A 17,745-nucleotide genomic window follows, 5' to 3' on the forward strand; every position below is an offset into this window, starting at 1 on the left:
AGTTTTAACAAAGCCATGTTGCCACCTCACCCGATGTGACGAATGCAGAGGAAACGAGTTCAGACTGTTCCCAGTGCTGGGTGGAACACAGGAAGGTGTGGCAGATCAGACTGAATTCTGACTCTGCTGTGCTACCTCCTAGCTATGTGATTTGGGGTTAATTATTTATTCTCCTTGTGTTTTGGTTTCTTCATTTGTAGAACAGAGATAGTCATAGCTGCATCTCAGGTTACTAAAAGGATTAAAATGAGGTAAATGTGGAATGCTTAATGCAATGCCTGGTACATACTGTAGTAGGGTCTCAAGGACAAGAAAATTTCAATATTGAAGTTACATTGATATCAGTTTAAAATGGACTGTAAGAACTTTAGGATGTTGTATGTAATCCTCATGGTAACCACACACAAAAAATGTATAGAATATACACAAAAGGAAATCAAAATGTATCATTACAAAAAAAATCAATTAAAAACGAAGACAGTAAGAGAGGAAAGGAGGGACAAAAATACCCTTAAAACATATAGAACACAAATAACAAAATAGCAATTAAGTCCTTCCCTATTAGTAATTATTTTACATGTAAATGGATTAAACTCCCCAACCCAAAGACACAGATTGGCAGAATGGATTAAAAAAACAGGATCCAACTACATTGTGTCTACAAGAGACCCACTCTAGATCTAAGGACATTCATAGGTTGAAAATGAAAGGATAGTTAAAGATATTCCATGCAAATAGTAAAGAAAAAGAGAGCAGGGATAGCTATACTAACATCAGACAAGACAGACCTTAAGCCAAAAAGCTGTTACAATGAAAGATATTATATAATGATAAAAGGGTCAATTCATCAAGAAGATATAAGTTATAAACATATACAACAGACATCAGAGCTCCTAAATATATGAAGTAAACAGTGACAAAAGCGAAGAGAGAAATAGATCTACAATCGTAGTAGGGGACTTCAATACCCCACTTTCAATAAGGGATAGAACAACCAGACAGAAGATCAATAAGGAAAGAGAACTTGAACAACACTGCAGACCAACTGTAACTGGCCGACATATACAGAACACTCTGCCCAATAGCAGAATATGCATTTTTCTCAAGTGCACATGGGACATTCTCCAGGACATTCTCCTAACATATGTGGTCATACATTAGGCCACAAAACAAGTCTTAACAATTTAAAAGACAAATTATACAAGGTATATTTTCTTTTTTCCAAAGTACATTTTCTTTTCAACTTTTTTTTTTTTTTTTTTTTTGCGGTACGCGGGCCTCTCACTGTTGTGGCCTCTCCCGCTGCGGAGCACAGGCTCCGGACGCGCAGGCTCAGTGGCCATGGCTCACGGGCCCAGCCGCTCTGCGGCATGTGGGATCCCCCAGGACCGGGCACGAACCTGTGTCCCCTGCGTCGGCAGGCGGACTCTCAACCACTGCGCCACCAGGGAAGCCCCCAAAGTACATTTTCTGATCACAATGGAATGAAACTAGGAATCAACAGCAGAAGGAAAACTGGAAAATTCACAAATATGTGGATATCAAACAACATACTTTTAAGCAACCAATGGCTCAAAGAAGAAATCCCACGGGAAATCAGAAAATATCTTGAGACAAATAAAATGAAAATACAACACACCAAAACTTATGGGATGCAGTGAGAGCAGTGTTAAGTGAGAAAATTTATAGCTATAAATACTTACATTAAAAAAGAAGAAAGATTTAAAATCACCAACCTAACTTTACACTTTAAGGAGCTTGAAAAGAAAAACAAATGAAACCCGAAGGTAGCCGAAGAAAGGAAATAATAAAGATTAGAGCAGAAATGAACAAAATGGAGAATAGAAAACTACAGAGAAAACCAATGAAAGCAGAGCTGGTTCTTTGAAAAGACAAATAAAATCGACAAACCTTTAGCTAGATTGACGAAGAAAAAAAGAGAGAAGACTCAAGTTACTAAAATCAGAAATGAAAGGAGACATTAGTACTGATTTTACAAAAATTACAAAGGATTATAAAAGAGGACTATGAATAATTGTATGCCAACAAATTAGATAATCTAGATAAAACAGACATACTCCTAGAAACACACAACCTACCACGACTAAATAATAAATACAAAATCTGAACAGACTTATAACTAGAAAGGAGACTTAATGGTAATCAAAAACCTGCCAACAAAGAAAACCCCAGGACCAGATGGCTTCACTGATGAATTCTACCAAACATTTAAAGAAGAATTAATACCAATCCCTCTCAAACTCTTCTGAAAAACTGAAATGAAAGGAATACTTCCAAACTCATTCTGTGAAGCCAGCATTATCCTGATACCAAAGCCAGACAAAGACACAACAAAAAAACTACTGACCAATATCCCTGATGAACACTGATGCAAAAACTCCTCAACAAAATACTAGCAAACATAATTCAACAGCACATTAAGTTTTATACACTATGACCAAGTAGGATTTATTCCTACAAGGCCAGGATGGTTCAAAATAAGAAAATCAATCGATGTAATACACTAGACTAACAGAATCAAGGAAAAAAAAAACACGTGATTCTCTTAGCTGATGCTGAAAGCATTTGATAAAATGCAACATATCTTCATAATAAAAACACCCAACAAACTAGGAATAGAAGAAAACTATCTCAACGTAATAATGGCTGTATGTGAAAATCCCATAGCTAACCTCATACTCAATGGAGAAGACTGGAGGCTTTCCCTCCAAGATCAAGATCAAAACAAGGATGTTCGTTTTCACCACTTTTATTCAACATATTACTGGAAGCCCTAGCCAGAGAAGTCAGGCAAGAAAAACGAATAAAAAGCATCTAAGTTAGAAAAAAAAGAAGTAAAATTATCTCTGTTCACACACAACGTGATTTCAATATTGAAGTTACATTGATATGTGACGAATGCAGAGGAAACACACACACACAAAACTGTTAAAATAAACAAATGCAGCAAAGTTGCAGGATATAAAATCAACATACACAAATCAGTCATGTTTCTATATACTAACAATGAACAATTTGAAAAGGAAATTAAAACTTTATTTTTATTTAATAGCATATCTAATAGCATTGAAAGAAAGAAAATACTTGGGAATAAAAAAATAGAAATAAAATTTCAAATATTGAGATTTCAAAATACAATCTGGAAATACAAGTGAGTGCTTTAAAACCTGACACCTGGTACACACTAAATACTTACTGGGAATACTGAGCACCAGAATTAACCTTAGCAGATACTCAAGAAAATGTCTTGAATCATTCTAAACACACATTTTCTGTGTTATTTTTAGAAATACATGAACTCTGTCACTAAGCATGAAGAATGAGTGTATAGGAAATCTCGAAAACCTTGCAAACAATGTCCTCTACCAAGAGGAAGATGTCTTTGGGCTAAGGGAAACCACCTAAAGTTAAAGGAGACTTTAACTTCAGAAAATAATCCTTCACTCTAACTTCTAGGATGAGAATTTTAGAAGGGAAAATTAATCACAGAGGTAACATCCAGGCTTCCAGCCTGCTGAAAGAGAGCAGAATGAACGTGACCCCAGGGATGGTACAGGAGTAATGGGTCCCTATGACTAGTTTCACAGAATTTAGATACGTATCCTTGACCACTCCCTAACCCTTGCATTCTAGAAATGCCCCCAAACACAAGATAGATTCTCTTACCACACTTATATTCATATAGAGCATTTCATGCACAGAGCCAGAAGCCATCCTTTTCCAGCCCCGCTAAAATTCTGATCGTGCATAGCCCTGACCTAGATTTCAGGTTGGCTGCAGGGGAACATTTAAGCTGCCTCGATGCCACCACATGCCTTCTCGGTGTTCATGCTGTGATTCCAAGAGTTGTTCTACACCCCGCCCTCCGGTCTATGGCTCATGCGGGCAGTGTTTCAGCAGCATGCCCAAACTCATGTCTCATGCTGAGAAAGACATTAATTCTATGAGGGGAAGGGGTGGAACCTTCCTTCCATTCTCTCCTCCCCTTCTCTCCCAGATCGGCCTGCTCTGTCTGGCAGGCATCGCGGCCAGCCTGCAGTGGAGGCCTTCAGCGCCCACAGTGCCGGCACTCCTTTCCTTCTGGTACCTCCCCATAACACGAAGCAACGCTGCTGGCTCTTTATCAGAGCTTCCTTTGGGGAAATCCTTTGATTTTCCCAAATCCAAGGTGACCAGGAAGCTCTGAGCTGAAGAAGTAAAGATATACTTCTTTCTGACCTCACAGACAGACCAACAGAAGGGCAATAAACATGATACTGGGCCCCCAGCAAGCAACACTATTACTTCATTTATTTTTAGCAATAATACAATGGAAGTAAAAGAGAAAAAAAGATGGCATACATCCAAAGAGCAAAGGAAAATAAACAAATCTGTAGCAAATTTATATACAGGCATGTAGCCTACTGCCACAGACCAGTATGTCTCGGTATTCAGAACCTGTGCTCTGGGAGTCTGGGTCTAAATTCAGGGCTTTCCCTCATCAGAGGCTTAAAAGCATGCATTTGGCCAAATCACACCAAGTTAAACCCCATCAAAAAAACAGCTCCCAAATCAGAAAGGCGAGTCTTGGTGAAACAGGAGGACCTATTTGCTCCCTCTTCCGTCTCAGCTGAGGGTCAACATGATCAGAGTTGTCTCCATAAAAGGAGACCCAGGGACAGGATTCTGGTGCTGTTTCTTTGGTCAAGGAGACGAGTCCACGTTGATTCATCGGATTTTCACAGGGCTCCTGACAGCCAAAGGAGACACACACGGAAGATTGCTGGCTGGTGAGAGGGCAGGATGAAGCCAACCAGCAAGGATACTGGGGAAACGGGGCACTAATGCAGATTATAACTGGGCTTCCCACCCTTGGCCCTGCCCGCAGTTTTGTAGGTCCCTTGGCATAACAAAAAGAGCCCCTGTCCCTTCTCCTTCAAGCAGAGAAATCTAGCTAAACAAAGATGAAGGGTTTATTTATTTATTTATTTAACATCTTTATGGGAGTATAATTGCTTTACAATGGTGTGTTAGTTTCTGCTTTATAACAAAGTGAATCAGTTACACATATACATAAGATGAACATACATAAGATGATTTGCGGCACGTAGGATCCTAGTTCCCCAACCAGGGATTGAACTTGTGCCCCCTGCAGTTGAAGCGTGGAGTCTTAACCACTGGACCACCAGGGAAATCCCAAAATATGAAGTTCTTAAGCAAGGGAGAGTGGGGACAGGGGCGGGATGGGCGTTTGGAGGAGTGGAGGAGGAGGGCTGTTGGTAGCATCATCCGCCTTCTTTCCCCACTCACTGCAGGTGGCAGGTCAGGGAGAGGAGACTGAGAAGGGTCAGCCCCGCCTCAGGCTCCACCTCCAGGGTGCACAGGCCAGATCCCAGCCTCTCATCCTGGACCCACAGCACAGCCCTCGCACCCCAGCCCATGGCCCGGCAGTAGGGCCCAAGGCCTCTGGCTTCACCATGCCCACGGTCTGCCCCTGGGAGAGCCTGCCTGAGGCCGGCGGGCCCTGCGGCCCACGCTTGACACCACCAGGAGAGCAGAGCGCATTTCTGAATCAGGCAAAGTGGAGCGGCAATTTCAAGACGGTGCTCAGGTCTCTCTCGGGGCTCTGGGAAGAGACAGGAGCGCACACCAAGACGAGGTGGGGGAGGCCAGGGACCGCAGAAGGCAGAGCAGAGCTCCCGACCACTTTTACACCAGCAGGAAGAGCTCTACTTGGAAATTATTTCACAAACATTTTTCGGGTGCCTACTGTATGCTGTAACCAACAAGGGCTCAGTTCCTGAGGTCAGGGGATGAGGACCTGGGACCCTTCTTTGAGAACCCAGCATGCAGAAGAACGTTCATTGCTTTGGGAGAACGGGCCTGCCCATCTGACCGCCGCACACCCAAGTCAGATTTGATCTCTAGATTGTAAAGCGTATCTGCAAACTGATATTTGGGGCCAAAGAAACACTATTAAGAGCTGTGCTTGACAGACACGCTTGGGAGTGCTTCGGACTCTCGAAAGCTTATCAACAAGGGGGATAGCGGGAGGCTGAAGACGTAGGAAGAATGAGGCCAAACAGGATTCTAGCTTTTCTTCTACAAAGACCGCTACTGTGCTTCCTTTATTAATCTTGAAAAATAAAAACTGTCCAAGGAAAGATTGGCCAAAAGAAGGGAATTTATAGTCTCTATGAACATCCAGGAAAAAAAAAAGCCAAGAGGATGAATACTACCCATGAACACATAATTAATGGTTATTGAAAGATTTAACTGTTGACACTATAATTATAATACACATTTCAGTACTAGAGATAAGAACAAGGGATATTTAAACTGGGAGCATGATCTAGAATGAGAAAAGCAACCATTCACAGAGGTGGGCCAAGGTTCCCTGCTTCCTGATAATCCGCGAGCAGAGAGCAGGTCACTGTGGGACCAGTCAACTGCATCAGTCTCTGTTCCCGAGCCACGCTCCTCCCTCTGCCCCTCCTGTCCACTGCGTACTCTCCACATCTCCACGTCATCAACTGGCACCTCTTCCAAACCTTCAAAGCTTCTTTTGAATGCCCCTGATCCTACCAGCTACACAGCACATCCTCAGCTGAACAAATGTGATGACAGTGCCAGCCACCTGTCATTGTATTTACATTTATCTAGACATATGATAATAATAATAGCTATAGCTATAGCTGTTTATAATATAGCTATTACTATATAATAGTAATAATTATAGCTGGTACTTATTGTGTGTTACTGTGTGCCACATACTAGCTAAGTGTTTTATATATTTTCTTTTCCTTAAACCTCTTTAGTGCTTGATGGGGTTAATACTATTATTATGTCCATTTTAAAGACGTAGACCTTGAGACGCTGAGAAAGATGGTAAATGACTTGTCCAAGAGGTTACTGAGTTACAGATGGATCGACCTGGGATTCTACCAGTGCAAAATCTCCCTGAAGAAAATGCAAATTAAAACCACCAACAGCTACCACTAATCATTTATTAAAATGGGCAAGGACTTCTCTGGTGGCACAGTGGTTAAGAATCTGCCTGCCAATGCAGGGGACACAGGTTTGATCCCTGGTCCAGGAAGATCCCACATGCCGTGAAGCAACTAAGTCTGTGTGCCACAACTACGGAGCCTGTGCTCTAGAGCCCGCAAGCCACAACTACTGAAGCCCATGTGCCACAACTACTGAGCCCAAGTGCTACAACTACTGAAGCCCGCGCCTAGAGCCCGTGCTCCGCAACAAGAGAAGCCACCGCAAGAAGCACATGCACCGCAACGAAGAGTAGCCCCCGCTTGCCGCAACTAGAGAAAGCCTGCGCGCAGCAACGAAGACCCAATGCAGCCAAAAATAAATAAATAAATAAATAAATAAATAAATAAAATGGGCAAAACAGAAAAAAACTGATCATATCAAATGTTGTCAAGAATACGGAGTAATTGGAACTCTCACATGTGGCTGGAGAGAGTGTAAAATGGCCTCTAGTCATATTGGAAACCAGTTTGGCGGTTTCTTATAAAGTTAAACAAACACCAGATGATCCAGTAATCCCACTCCTAAGTACCTATACCCACGAGAAAGGAAGACATGCCCACACACACAAAAACTCTTACGCAAATATATAGAGCAGTTTTATTCATAATTGCCCAAAGCCAGAAACAACCCAAGTATCTATCAACTAGTGAATAAATAAACACATTATGGTATATCCACCAAATGGAATACTAATTAGAACAAAAAGGAAAAAACCACTAGCACAGGCAACAGCATGGGTGTATCTCAACTACGTTACGCTAAATGAAAGAAGCCAGACTCAAAATGCTATGTACTGTGTGAGTCCATTTGTAGGACATTCTGGAAAAGGCAAAACTGTTGGGAAAGAAAACAGAGGAGCAGTAGCCTGAGGCCGGAGCTGGAGAGTTGATTACAAAGGGGCATCAGTTCACTGTTTATAGTGATGGAAATATTCTCTATCTTGACCGTGTGGTAGTTATATGACTGTATATACTTGTCAAAACGCAAAGAACTTAAACTAAAAAGGGCAAATTTTACTGCGTGTAAATTATACCTCAACAAACTTGACATTAAAAAAAGTTCCCCAAAGTTCCCTGAGGGTAGGACTGTGGATGATAAGTCCCGTTGACTCAAAAGTTTCTATGCTATTTCTGACCGCATCTATCATTTGTGCTAACTGGTAAACAGAAGAATAAGCTAATCTGAAATGTATTATTATTCCATTTCCCTACTGATCCTTGGCAGAAGAATTAGTGAGGAAAAAAAATAATTAACAGAAGGTGACCAAGCACGTGGAGAAGCCAGAAACAGAGATGGTCCACAAACGCTGAATGGGCCCAAGTTCACCGGACAGGAAACAGCAGGTACCAACCTTAGCATGTTCCTTGATCTTCTGTTCAAAGATCTCAGTTTTACTAGAAGCTGAGGCTGCCTTCTCACTGTCATCATCTGATGGAAAACACTACCATGTGCTTTAAAAAAATAAAAAATACATCTCAAAACTTTAAGTGCTTAGGCAGTGAATATAATAAAATAGAGTATTTTATATACATTTTTTAATATATAAAAATAAGACAAAGTTTTTTTCAGCACCAGTGGGGCTGAATTGTATGAGAGGCAGGAGTCGCCCATACGCCCTAAATGGACTGATGAATATGATGTGCCCTAAGGACCTTCAGAATGCACCCAACCAGCCCACCCCTGGAGCTGCCACTACATCAGATACTGTGACAGCATCACTGCTGCCAGATGACAAAGAAAAACGGAGTTTAAAAAGCACGTCTGACTCCAAGTAGAACCAGCTGCATCCCAGATCCCAGCTCCTTCCTGTTCCAAGAAGGTGGGATTGGCATTGCTGGGGCGGCAGCAGTGCTGTGTGTCCTAAATCACGAAGCAAGGAGAGGGATGTCTGAGGAGCCAGAGGGGAGTTTCAAACCCATCAGGCTCTGAGCTCCAAGAGGCAAGGGCCATATCTGCCTTACTCTCCATTTTCCCTTTATCTAGCACAGTGCCTGGTCAATGAACACATTAAAAGATGCTCAGTATTTTTGGAGGGCAACCTGGTATGTATACCACAATTTCAAATGTCTACACCCTTTGACCTAGCAATAGGCAATCACTGAATTGGCCTATTCTATTAATTCTGTGGCCCAGTGTTCAATGGAAAGGAACCAATACAGGGTCCTCATGCATCCTAATTTCCTACGTTAGAGTCTCAAATATGCTACCAAGAAAATAAGCACTTAGATAAAAATGGTTAAGATTTTAACATCAAACGACATATTTTTAAAAATGTGAATTCACGTGAAAAGTGTTACGCTTATTATACTATAGGTATCTTCTCCGATGTATCTTCTGCTTGTTTAATCTTTAAGGAAAGGAAAGAAAGCAACACAGAAGAGTGGTACCTCTTCTGGATACTGAAGGGTCCACTTCAACACCTTTTTCATAAGGGGTACCTCCATTCAAGAAGAGTTCATAAGTTCTAAAAAAGAAAAATATACCATGATGGATACGTGTTATGGACATTGAGGAACAGTAGAGTCAGTAGTGGAACGTTTTTTAGCACAGACGCATTCACAGACATTTTATTTATGCCTCATTGGTAAATGAGAATGAAGGTTGTTGATACCTCCATGGGGTTATCATCTCAGTAAATAAAGTCTCTTTCTTAACTATGAACCACAGAAAATACATTTTTCTACATAAAAATGAGAAAGATTAATTGATGTCATTAAGGTCTTTTGACTTTAATGACTCGTGTTATTTAAATGCATTTTTCAAATGTTTCAAATCATCATTGGAAATAAAGCTATTATGAATTCATACTATTTTTAAAATATAAAAGTAACAGGTAGATTGTTGTAGAAAGTTCAAATGGCATACAAATGATAAACAAAACATGAAAAATCCCTCCCCCCTTCTTTCCCCCCTAGTTTGGTAGCCCCTTGTCCTATCTGTTTCAATACAAATGGAAACAAACACATACATTTAAACAGTAAATCTTAAACTGACACACGTTTAAAGTTGCGTACTCCGTAAGTGTGGAAGCAGAAGGTAAGAGGCCTCCTTAATCCTGTGGCACCACCTCCCCAGTTCTGCTCCCCAGAGACAACCTCCGGGAACAGTTTACACACACGCACATGAACACAGCTCTTTGCGAACAGAAGTGGAGTCAGCACACACACGATTCTGCAACTTGCCGTTTTCATATAATAATATACATTGGAGATGTTTCTGTATCAATACATAGGCCTCCACCTCATTTAAAAAATAGCTATGACTTCACTTTAAGAAGGATTGGATAAACACACTTTTCCCTCCCACTAAGCACAGTGAAAAACCCTGAACAGTATTAAAGACAAAAAACAAAAGCAGAAAAACAAAAACAACCCACAAGAAGCCTGGGCCTCTCCATCTACAGGCAGTGGCTGGGGAGGTTGGGTGTGCTAGAGTGCCCCTCCCCCTCCCACTGGGGTGACATCAGAGGAGGGCTTTTACCTCCGTCCAGTGGTAAGGAGGTCACGCCCACCCCTGCGGTATCAGTAAAGATGGAAGAGGGGTGCATTATCTGAATTAAACCTTTGGGCTTGGGAACTATTATGATCCCATTTTAAAGATGGGGGAAGTTGAGGCTTGCAGACAACCTGCCTACAGTTACACGGACAGAGCCCAGGCTACAGCCCTGAATTTTACCATTCCAAATCTGGGATCTCAATCATCACCCTAGTGACTGCCCATCTGTATCTCTTCTGTGGGTTTCTTATCTTCCAGACTTAGATTTGTGTGTGTGCCCATTTTCAAATTTGGGTTGGCCTCTTCTTAATTTCTGAAAGCTCTTTTTGTATTAGGGATAATAATCTCGTGACTGTTATGTATATATTGCAAATGCATTACAAATATTTGTTTTTGGTCTTAAATTTGTTTACAGTGGCTGCTGCTACAATTTCCATGTACCACCTACGGAAGAAAGGCAGAGTCACGGAGGACCTGGGGACCCCAGACTCAGCTTTCTCACTCTTTGGGGAGAATGAGGCTCTATTTCAGCACTGTGAAATGTACTAATGCCACAGGAAATCACTGAAAGAATATTCTCAGCAGACAACCGGTGCAAATATCTTTTAAAATACCTTGGCTACATGTGTCATTTCTTCCCCGCTAGGATGAGATCATGTGTGCTCTTTTCATATACTACCTAAAACAACATTAAAATCAACATTAAAAGCCCTCTCCACACAAGTTACTGAAATGTAAGTAATACACTCTGGAAACCTGAGGTATCTAGATTCTAAAAAAAATGAATTTCCACAAAATTACCCGTTTGGAAGGAATATATAAGCCAACTTACTTTGCTGGAATAGGAATTCCACTGGCATCAAAAAGTTTAAGAAACACCCAGCCACAACTTAATTCTCCTCTCTCACCAGTTGACTAGAAAATAAAAAAAAGTGTATGAAACTTAATGTCTGAATCAGTCAAATCTATAAGCACATACCAAGTTCTTCTAAAAGGAATAAAACTAGTATTTGCCTTTAGAACTAAAAAATTCTTCACAAGAAAACAAAGTGAAACCCAGTGGAGTCCCATTTGACTTGCAGGCCAGATGGTAAAGGCAGGATATAAAATGAAAATCTCTTGTTAAATTGCTCCTGAAAAACCCCTAAAGCTGATGATATGACACCTGTTACTACTGCTTCTTGAGTGACATAAATATGCTGTGGGATGATTCCAGATCACCTCAATATACATGAGCGTAGGAGGCTCTGTCTCAGTAAGAAATGGAATGAGCCAATTAAAGCATTCAAGGGTCCTTCTGCTCAGAACTTAACCCAATGTCAACTGTCAGAGGCGTCTGGGGTTCACCTGGGGGACCTGCTCCTGTCCTACCCACCCGCAGCAGACGGATGAATTTGCCTTAAAGAAATGAAAGGATGGTATTACACCATTATGGTATTACACCATTAACATAATAAAACATACAATGGTATTACATATGATAGTATTACACCATTAACATGATAAAAATCTCTGGGTTATCCCGAGGCCCTGCACACATACTACACCTATCTATGGAAACATATAATTATTACCACAGAGCCACACCCACTGATTCGATAGTCTACATGATGTAAATTAATCCAAGTTTCTGGTGTTCCCTTTATAAAAATTACGCCTCTGCCAGGTCCCTTCATTAGAACGCTCATTTACAAGGTTAGGGGCACTCTGACCCTCCAGGACAGAGCTAAAGCACAGTGCTGCAAGGCCGCTAGCATCTTTTATCACTTTCTGCAAGGTCTTATGTTTTTCCAATCTTCATTCTTTAAAAGCACTGGAGTTCGCTCAAGCTATAAATGTAAACAAGTACACTTATTTTAAACACTAATAGAAAAGTAGCATCATAAAAAAATTAGAATCACTGTCACTCTCATTCCTCAAGAGATTAAAATTCTGTTACACATAAAAACCTCGATTATTTTACTAAAGACAGACATAAGGGAAAACTTCCCCTTTGACACGTTAGAAAGCTGTATCTTTCAACTGACATACATTGCGAATATAAGAAATTCCAAGTTCAAATAATATTCCAAGATCTGGAGAAGAAGAATTGGACCTGATGAAACAGTCACCATCAAGCAAGCAGGGCAAGATGCCAGTAACCTGAAACGATAGCAAAAACGAAAATTACTAATAAACATGAAAAATGGTTGGAGGATAAACAATGAGGTCCTACTGATAGCACAGGGAACTATATTCAATATCCTGTCATAAACCATAATGGAAAAGACTATGAAAAAGAATGTATATATATGTGTAGCTGAATCACTTTGTTAACATTGTAAATCAACTACACTTCAATAAAATAAATTTTTTTAAAAATGGAGGGAAGGTTCAGCTCTATTCATCTATAAATAGTTTATGCCGCTGCATCATAATAAAGGTCTTTTAAAGGAAACAAAAAGCAGATGGACTGGACTCGTCTATACCAATGATTTGAAATTTTAAAATGTAATTTTTGTGTTGAAGAAAACTACCTTTACGTTCACTTACTCTATGCTTAGAGCAGAGGCTAATGTGAAACAAGCACTGTACCAAGGTCTTCAGAGGTATCACAAAAATAGTTTGATAAGATTTTTTTGGCGGGGGGCTGTGCCACGTGGCACGCGGGATCCTAGTTCCCCGACCAGGGATCGAACCCGTGCCCCTTGCAGTGGCGGTGTGGAGTCCTAACCACTGGACTACCAGGAAATTCCCTGATAAGATATTTATATTTATATTAACCAATGTCCTTTGGAAACAGAACTAAAATTGCAGACTGCACACACACTTGCTCAACTTTCCTCAGGCATGCCTTGGAAATTTTCCTTTCCTTCCCTTCTGCCCTTTCCATTCCCCCTCCCTGGACAACTACATCCCTCTTCCTTGCCTATAAAATCCTACCCATCCTTCAAAGTTTAGTTTCTCTTCTATAGAACCTTCCCTGAGCCTAAGGACTAGAATTAATTTCACCCTCCTCTGTGCTTCCACAGCACTTGGATCCCCAAGTGCTGCCTGTGTGACATTACATTCTGCCTACGTGACCGTTATCAAAAGCACCCACTCCTTAGAGCGACTCCAAGGATTAGATGAGAAAATGCACATCACGGCCTACCTCAGCGCCTGGCACGCAGTCAGAGCTCCATAAATAGAGGATATTGGTGTTTTATGTGTCTTCTCTACTAACGTGTAAGCTCCCACAGTACCTAGGAAGAATGCCTCACACCTAAGGACGCTTAATTTCATTCAACAAAGCAACATACACATATTATTTATCCCTCCAAACAGTTCATCTTTATATCCAGGAAAACCTTGGAAAATTCTACCCTAACCACTTCACATGCACAGAGACGCACTATCAGAACTGTGAAGTACTGTGTCAAAATGGAAGCAGTAGGGGGACTTCCCTGGCGGTCCAGTGGTTAGGGCTCCGCGCTTCCACTGCAGAGGGCGCGGGTCTGATCCCTGGTTGGGGAACTAAGATCCCGCACTCCGCGCGGGGCGGCCAAAACATAAAAAAAATAAAATAAAAGGAAATTAACACAAAAAAGAGTAGAACAATTATATTGTTACAATTTAAAAAAATGTAAGCAGTAGGATGCTTAGAAGATCAAACTGGACTTGTAGGAGTCGCGTGGTAGACAAGTGTGGACACACACAGCCCACAGGCGAGGTGGCCGGGCCTCCCCCACATGCTGTGTCCTCTCAGTGAACCTCTATCTTGCTGTAAGATCTTCTGATGCAATAGGAGAAGGTTAATGAAGGGTTCTCAGGGGCAGTGATATGAGGGAGTTAGTTGTGGGAGGGAAGTAATGAAACTCTGGAGGTAGAAAAAAAGTAAAGTAAATAGAACTATAGAAAATTAATGTTATTAAAAGAACATAAAGATATCTTCGTCTCCACTGGCATCTATGTGGCACTGACTCGGTGGTTTCAAGCCACTTAACCTCATTCCAGCCTTTGTTTGTCCCAGTCTTGACAGTCCCTGGGTGTACTGACCAGTTCCCTAGGCGTCACCCTTGATTTTTATCTGAAGAAAGCACAACTCTCACGAGCACAGTTGGAGACTGCATTTTTGAAAAACATTTCGTAAGTTTTCTCTTTCTGTTTTCATTTTTTTTTTTTAATTTTATTTATTTATTTATTTTTTTACATCTTTATTGGGGTATAATTGCTTTACAATGGTGTGTTAGTTTCTGCTTTATAACAAAGTCTGTTTTCATTTTTCATCAGAGGGAATTTTCTAGAATTAAACCTTGTGATCCATTGAATGAGATGATTCATAGGCATTATAACTTTGGTGAGTCAGAAACATGAGTAATTGTTATCAAAGTCCTCAAAGAACATTAATCTAAAGATTCAAATCTGGCCCCATATATTCTGTGTTAAATATAAATACATTATTTCAGGAATACACTTTGACAATCCTGCCTTAGAAATTAATCATATAATACTTATCAGGTAAAAGAAGTTCACGTTTCATTCCATTCTTCTTACTTCCATTCACAAGTGAGCAGGTTACTTACCTGGGGAGAAAAGGTCCATGTTTTGGGTTTCTTAGGTTGCCACGTGGCCCTGACTGTATGAATGTTGCTCAGAACCTGAAATGAGATTTTCCCATTTGAAATCATATTGTAGAAAGCTCGTTGAAACATTATCACTTCCAGGTCCCAAACAGTTAACAGTGGGGCAGAGGGAGAGGGGGATATTTCATTTCTTACTTTGTGTAACTCTGTAATTCTTTTTTCTTTTTACATCAAGTATTATACATACATAACATTTAAAATGATTAACAAAAAAACAAGTGTTACAGCACTTATAACACAACGGAAGAACTGATAAATGAATTCAGACTCAGATCTTTGCACTAGTGATAAACTGTATTACGTGAAATACTTAATATATGAGATAGATTAACCAGAAAATTCAGAGAAATTTTAGGTATGAACGACCTTTTAAGAAATATGACCCACAAGAGCATTTTATGTGCAATCTATTACCCTGCCATCAAGAGAGACACTGCTACCCTCTCAGATACACGGTTACAGTTTTCTTCAAGATCCCTAGGCCTATAAAGTATACTTTTCCTGGAATTTAATCTCTTATAAAATGCTATTGCAAGAAGTTAGTCCTATAATATATACAAATCAATAGAATACAAATGGAGCAAAAACTGTAAAAAAAAAAAAAAAGAGTTCAAATTCTATAAAGTTATGGCCAAAACTGACATTTTCCAGAAGAATAGATAATATACAATTTTTATTTTAGATAAAAATATTTTAGTATAGCATTTCTAAAACTAAGCTTTAAAAATAATTAGAAATCATCCTGAACGTGTCCTATGAGGTCAAATTCAACTCACTGCCCTCTGTGTTGCTATTGGCAAGCAACTAGGAGGATCTTATGGGCAGCTAAGTTGTTTTCCACAGAGAAAGTCTCCATTTCCTTCCACAACTAATATAAATGAATTTATTTAAACCCTTTCTAAAATGATATATATTCTCAGACTGGGCTCTTGGAGTACAAACTCCTTTTGATTACTATCTGGTGTCTAATCTAAGACTGCATTTTATTTATTCCAAGGTCCTTCTTGGTTTTTCAAGAAGTGTTCCCCACTTCTAATATCTAAGAAGTCCCTTGCAATCATTGAAATTGAGGTCTCATACTATCTCTGCTTTTATCTTCTCAACTTGGAGAATGCTGATTTTGATTGAGGAAAAACTTCCTCTGCTTGATAGTTTTACATCCTTCTTGAGTTACTGACTCTGAGAGCTAAAAAGGACTTAGTCCAAACATCTCATTATACATTTGAGAAAACTGCCTCAAGAGAGGGTGAATGACTGGCTCAGAGCATAAGGATGAAATAATCAAGGGTTCAAAATTTTAGAGATTTTTCCACTTAGCAAACTGCATCAAGAATGCATAAGGGGGGGCTTCCCTGGTGGTGCAGTGGTTGAGAGTCCGCCTGCCGATGCAGGGGACGCGGGTTCGTGCCCCGGTCCGGGAAGATCCCACATGCCGTGGAGCGGCTGGGCCCGTGAGCCATGGCCGCTGGGCCTGCGTGTCTGGAGCCTGTGCTCCGCAACGGGAGAGGCCACAACAGTGAGACGCCCACGTACAGAAAAAAAAAAAAAAAAAAAAAAAGAATGCATAAGGGGAACTTCCCTGGTGGTCCAGTGGTTAAGACTCCGCGCTCCCAATTCAGGGGGCCCGGGTTCGGTCCCTTGTCAGAGAACTAGACCCTGCATGCCACAACTAAATATTCCGCATGCTGCAACTAAAAGACCCCGCGTGCCGCAACTAAGACCCGGAGCAGCCAAATAAATAAATAAATATTTAAAAAGCAAACAAACAAAAGAATGCATAAGGACTTCTGCTCAAGATGAATTTATGCTTCAACACAGCTGCTCTGCTCCAAACATAAAGCAGTGACACTTAAAAAGACAGAGGAGGACCCAAAAGTGAGATGAATATTTCAGTGGCCCATAAACAGAAGAGAAAAACAAAGAATAGGGCAAGACTAAAACTGGGGGTCTCCTGGGCTCTGAGTCTAGAGCGGGACGTGGTGACAAGGAGCCAGATTTGTATGTTACAGAGGCTAATGGTACTCAACACATGATAGAGGAACAGAGACAGCCTTATTGCTTGAAGCCAGTAGGGTGGAAGAAAGATGGTGGCCAACCTTCCTCCTCATAGGAAGTAAAGAGCCTAAGCAGGAAGGACAAAGATGGAGCCATGACACCAGGATCAGAACCAAGTAAACAAGTGAACCTTTAAGTGAATCGCTGATGTCCCTGACATCAGCTTAGATCAAGAACGCTAAACTTCACTGTAAGATCTGGTTCTGGACTGGAGTTTGGAGGTAGCAATCACAACACCATTAGATTGGTGGGGCTTGGCTGGTGGGGGAAGGGTAAAATATCTTCTGCATAAAATGTGCTTCTAAGGACACATGAAGAAATCAAATACTTACAATACAAGAAACAACCCAGAGCATAGATATTAACAAAATATGTCACTATACATAATTACATATTTACTGTTTTTTAAAAAACAGATTTGTTTGCATTAAAAAAAAAAACCCAAAAAACTTCTAAGCAACGATGACAAGATGGGCCAGTAGGTAGGTAAAGCATGTTAGTATCTTTGGTGTGTTAGGAGAAAGAAATATGGAGTTTAGAT

General features: G+C 40.6%; 1 protein-coding gene across 4 annotated transcripts in view; it reads right to left on the reverse strand.

Annotated features, from left to right (window-relative positions):
• NPHP1 (nephrocystin 1) overlaps positions 1-17,745 on the reverse strand; it is a 73,868-nt gene that overhangs the window by 17,857 nt on the left and 38,266 nt on the right. For all 4 annotated transcript variants that reach the window (XR_009543989.1, XR_009543987.1, XR_009543988.1 and 1 more), the window contains exons 12-16: positions 15,090-15,164; positions 12,577-12,687; positions 11,378-11,460; positions 9,438-9,514; positions 8,402-8,501 (exon numbers count right to left, since the gene is read on the reverse strand). Coding sequence is in view for 1 of the 4 variants with exons in the window: in XM_060168460.1 (XP_060024443.1) it covers positions 8,402-8,501; positions 9,438-9,514; positions 11,378-11,460; positions 12,577-12,687; positions 15,090-15,164 (446 nt within the window). In the remaining 3 variants the exon portion in view is untranslated. The remainder of the gene's footprint in view (positions 1-8,401; positions 8,502-9,437; positions 9,515-11,377; positions 11,461-12,576; positions 12,688-15,089; positions 15,165-17,745) is intronic.

This window comes from Lagenorhynchus albirostris, chromosome 13 (genome assembly GCF_949774975.1).
Source record: "Lagenorhynchus albirostris chromosome 13, mLagAlb1.1, whole genome shotgun sequence".
NCBI lineage: Eukaryota > Metazoa > Chordata > Mammalia > Artiodactyla > Delphinidae > Lagenorhynchus > Lagenorhynchus albirostris.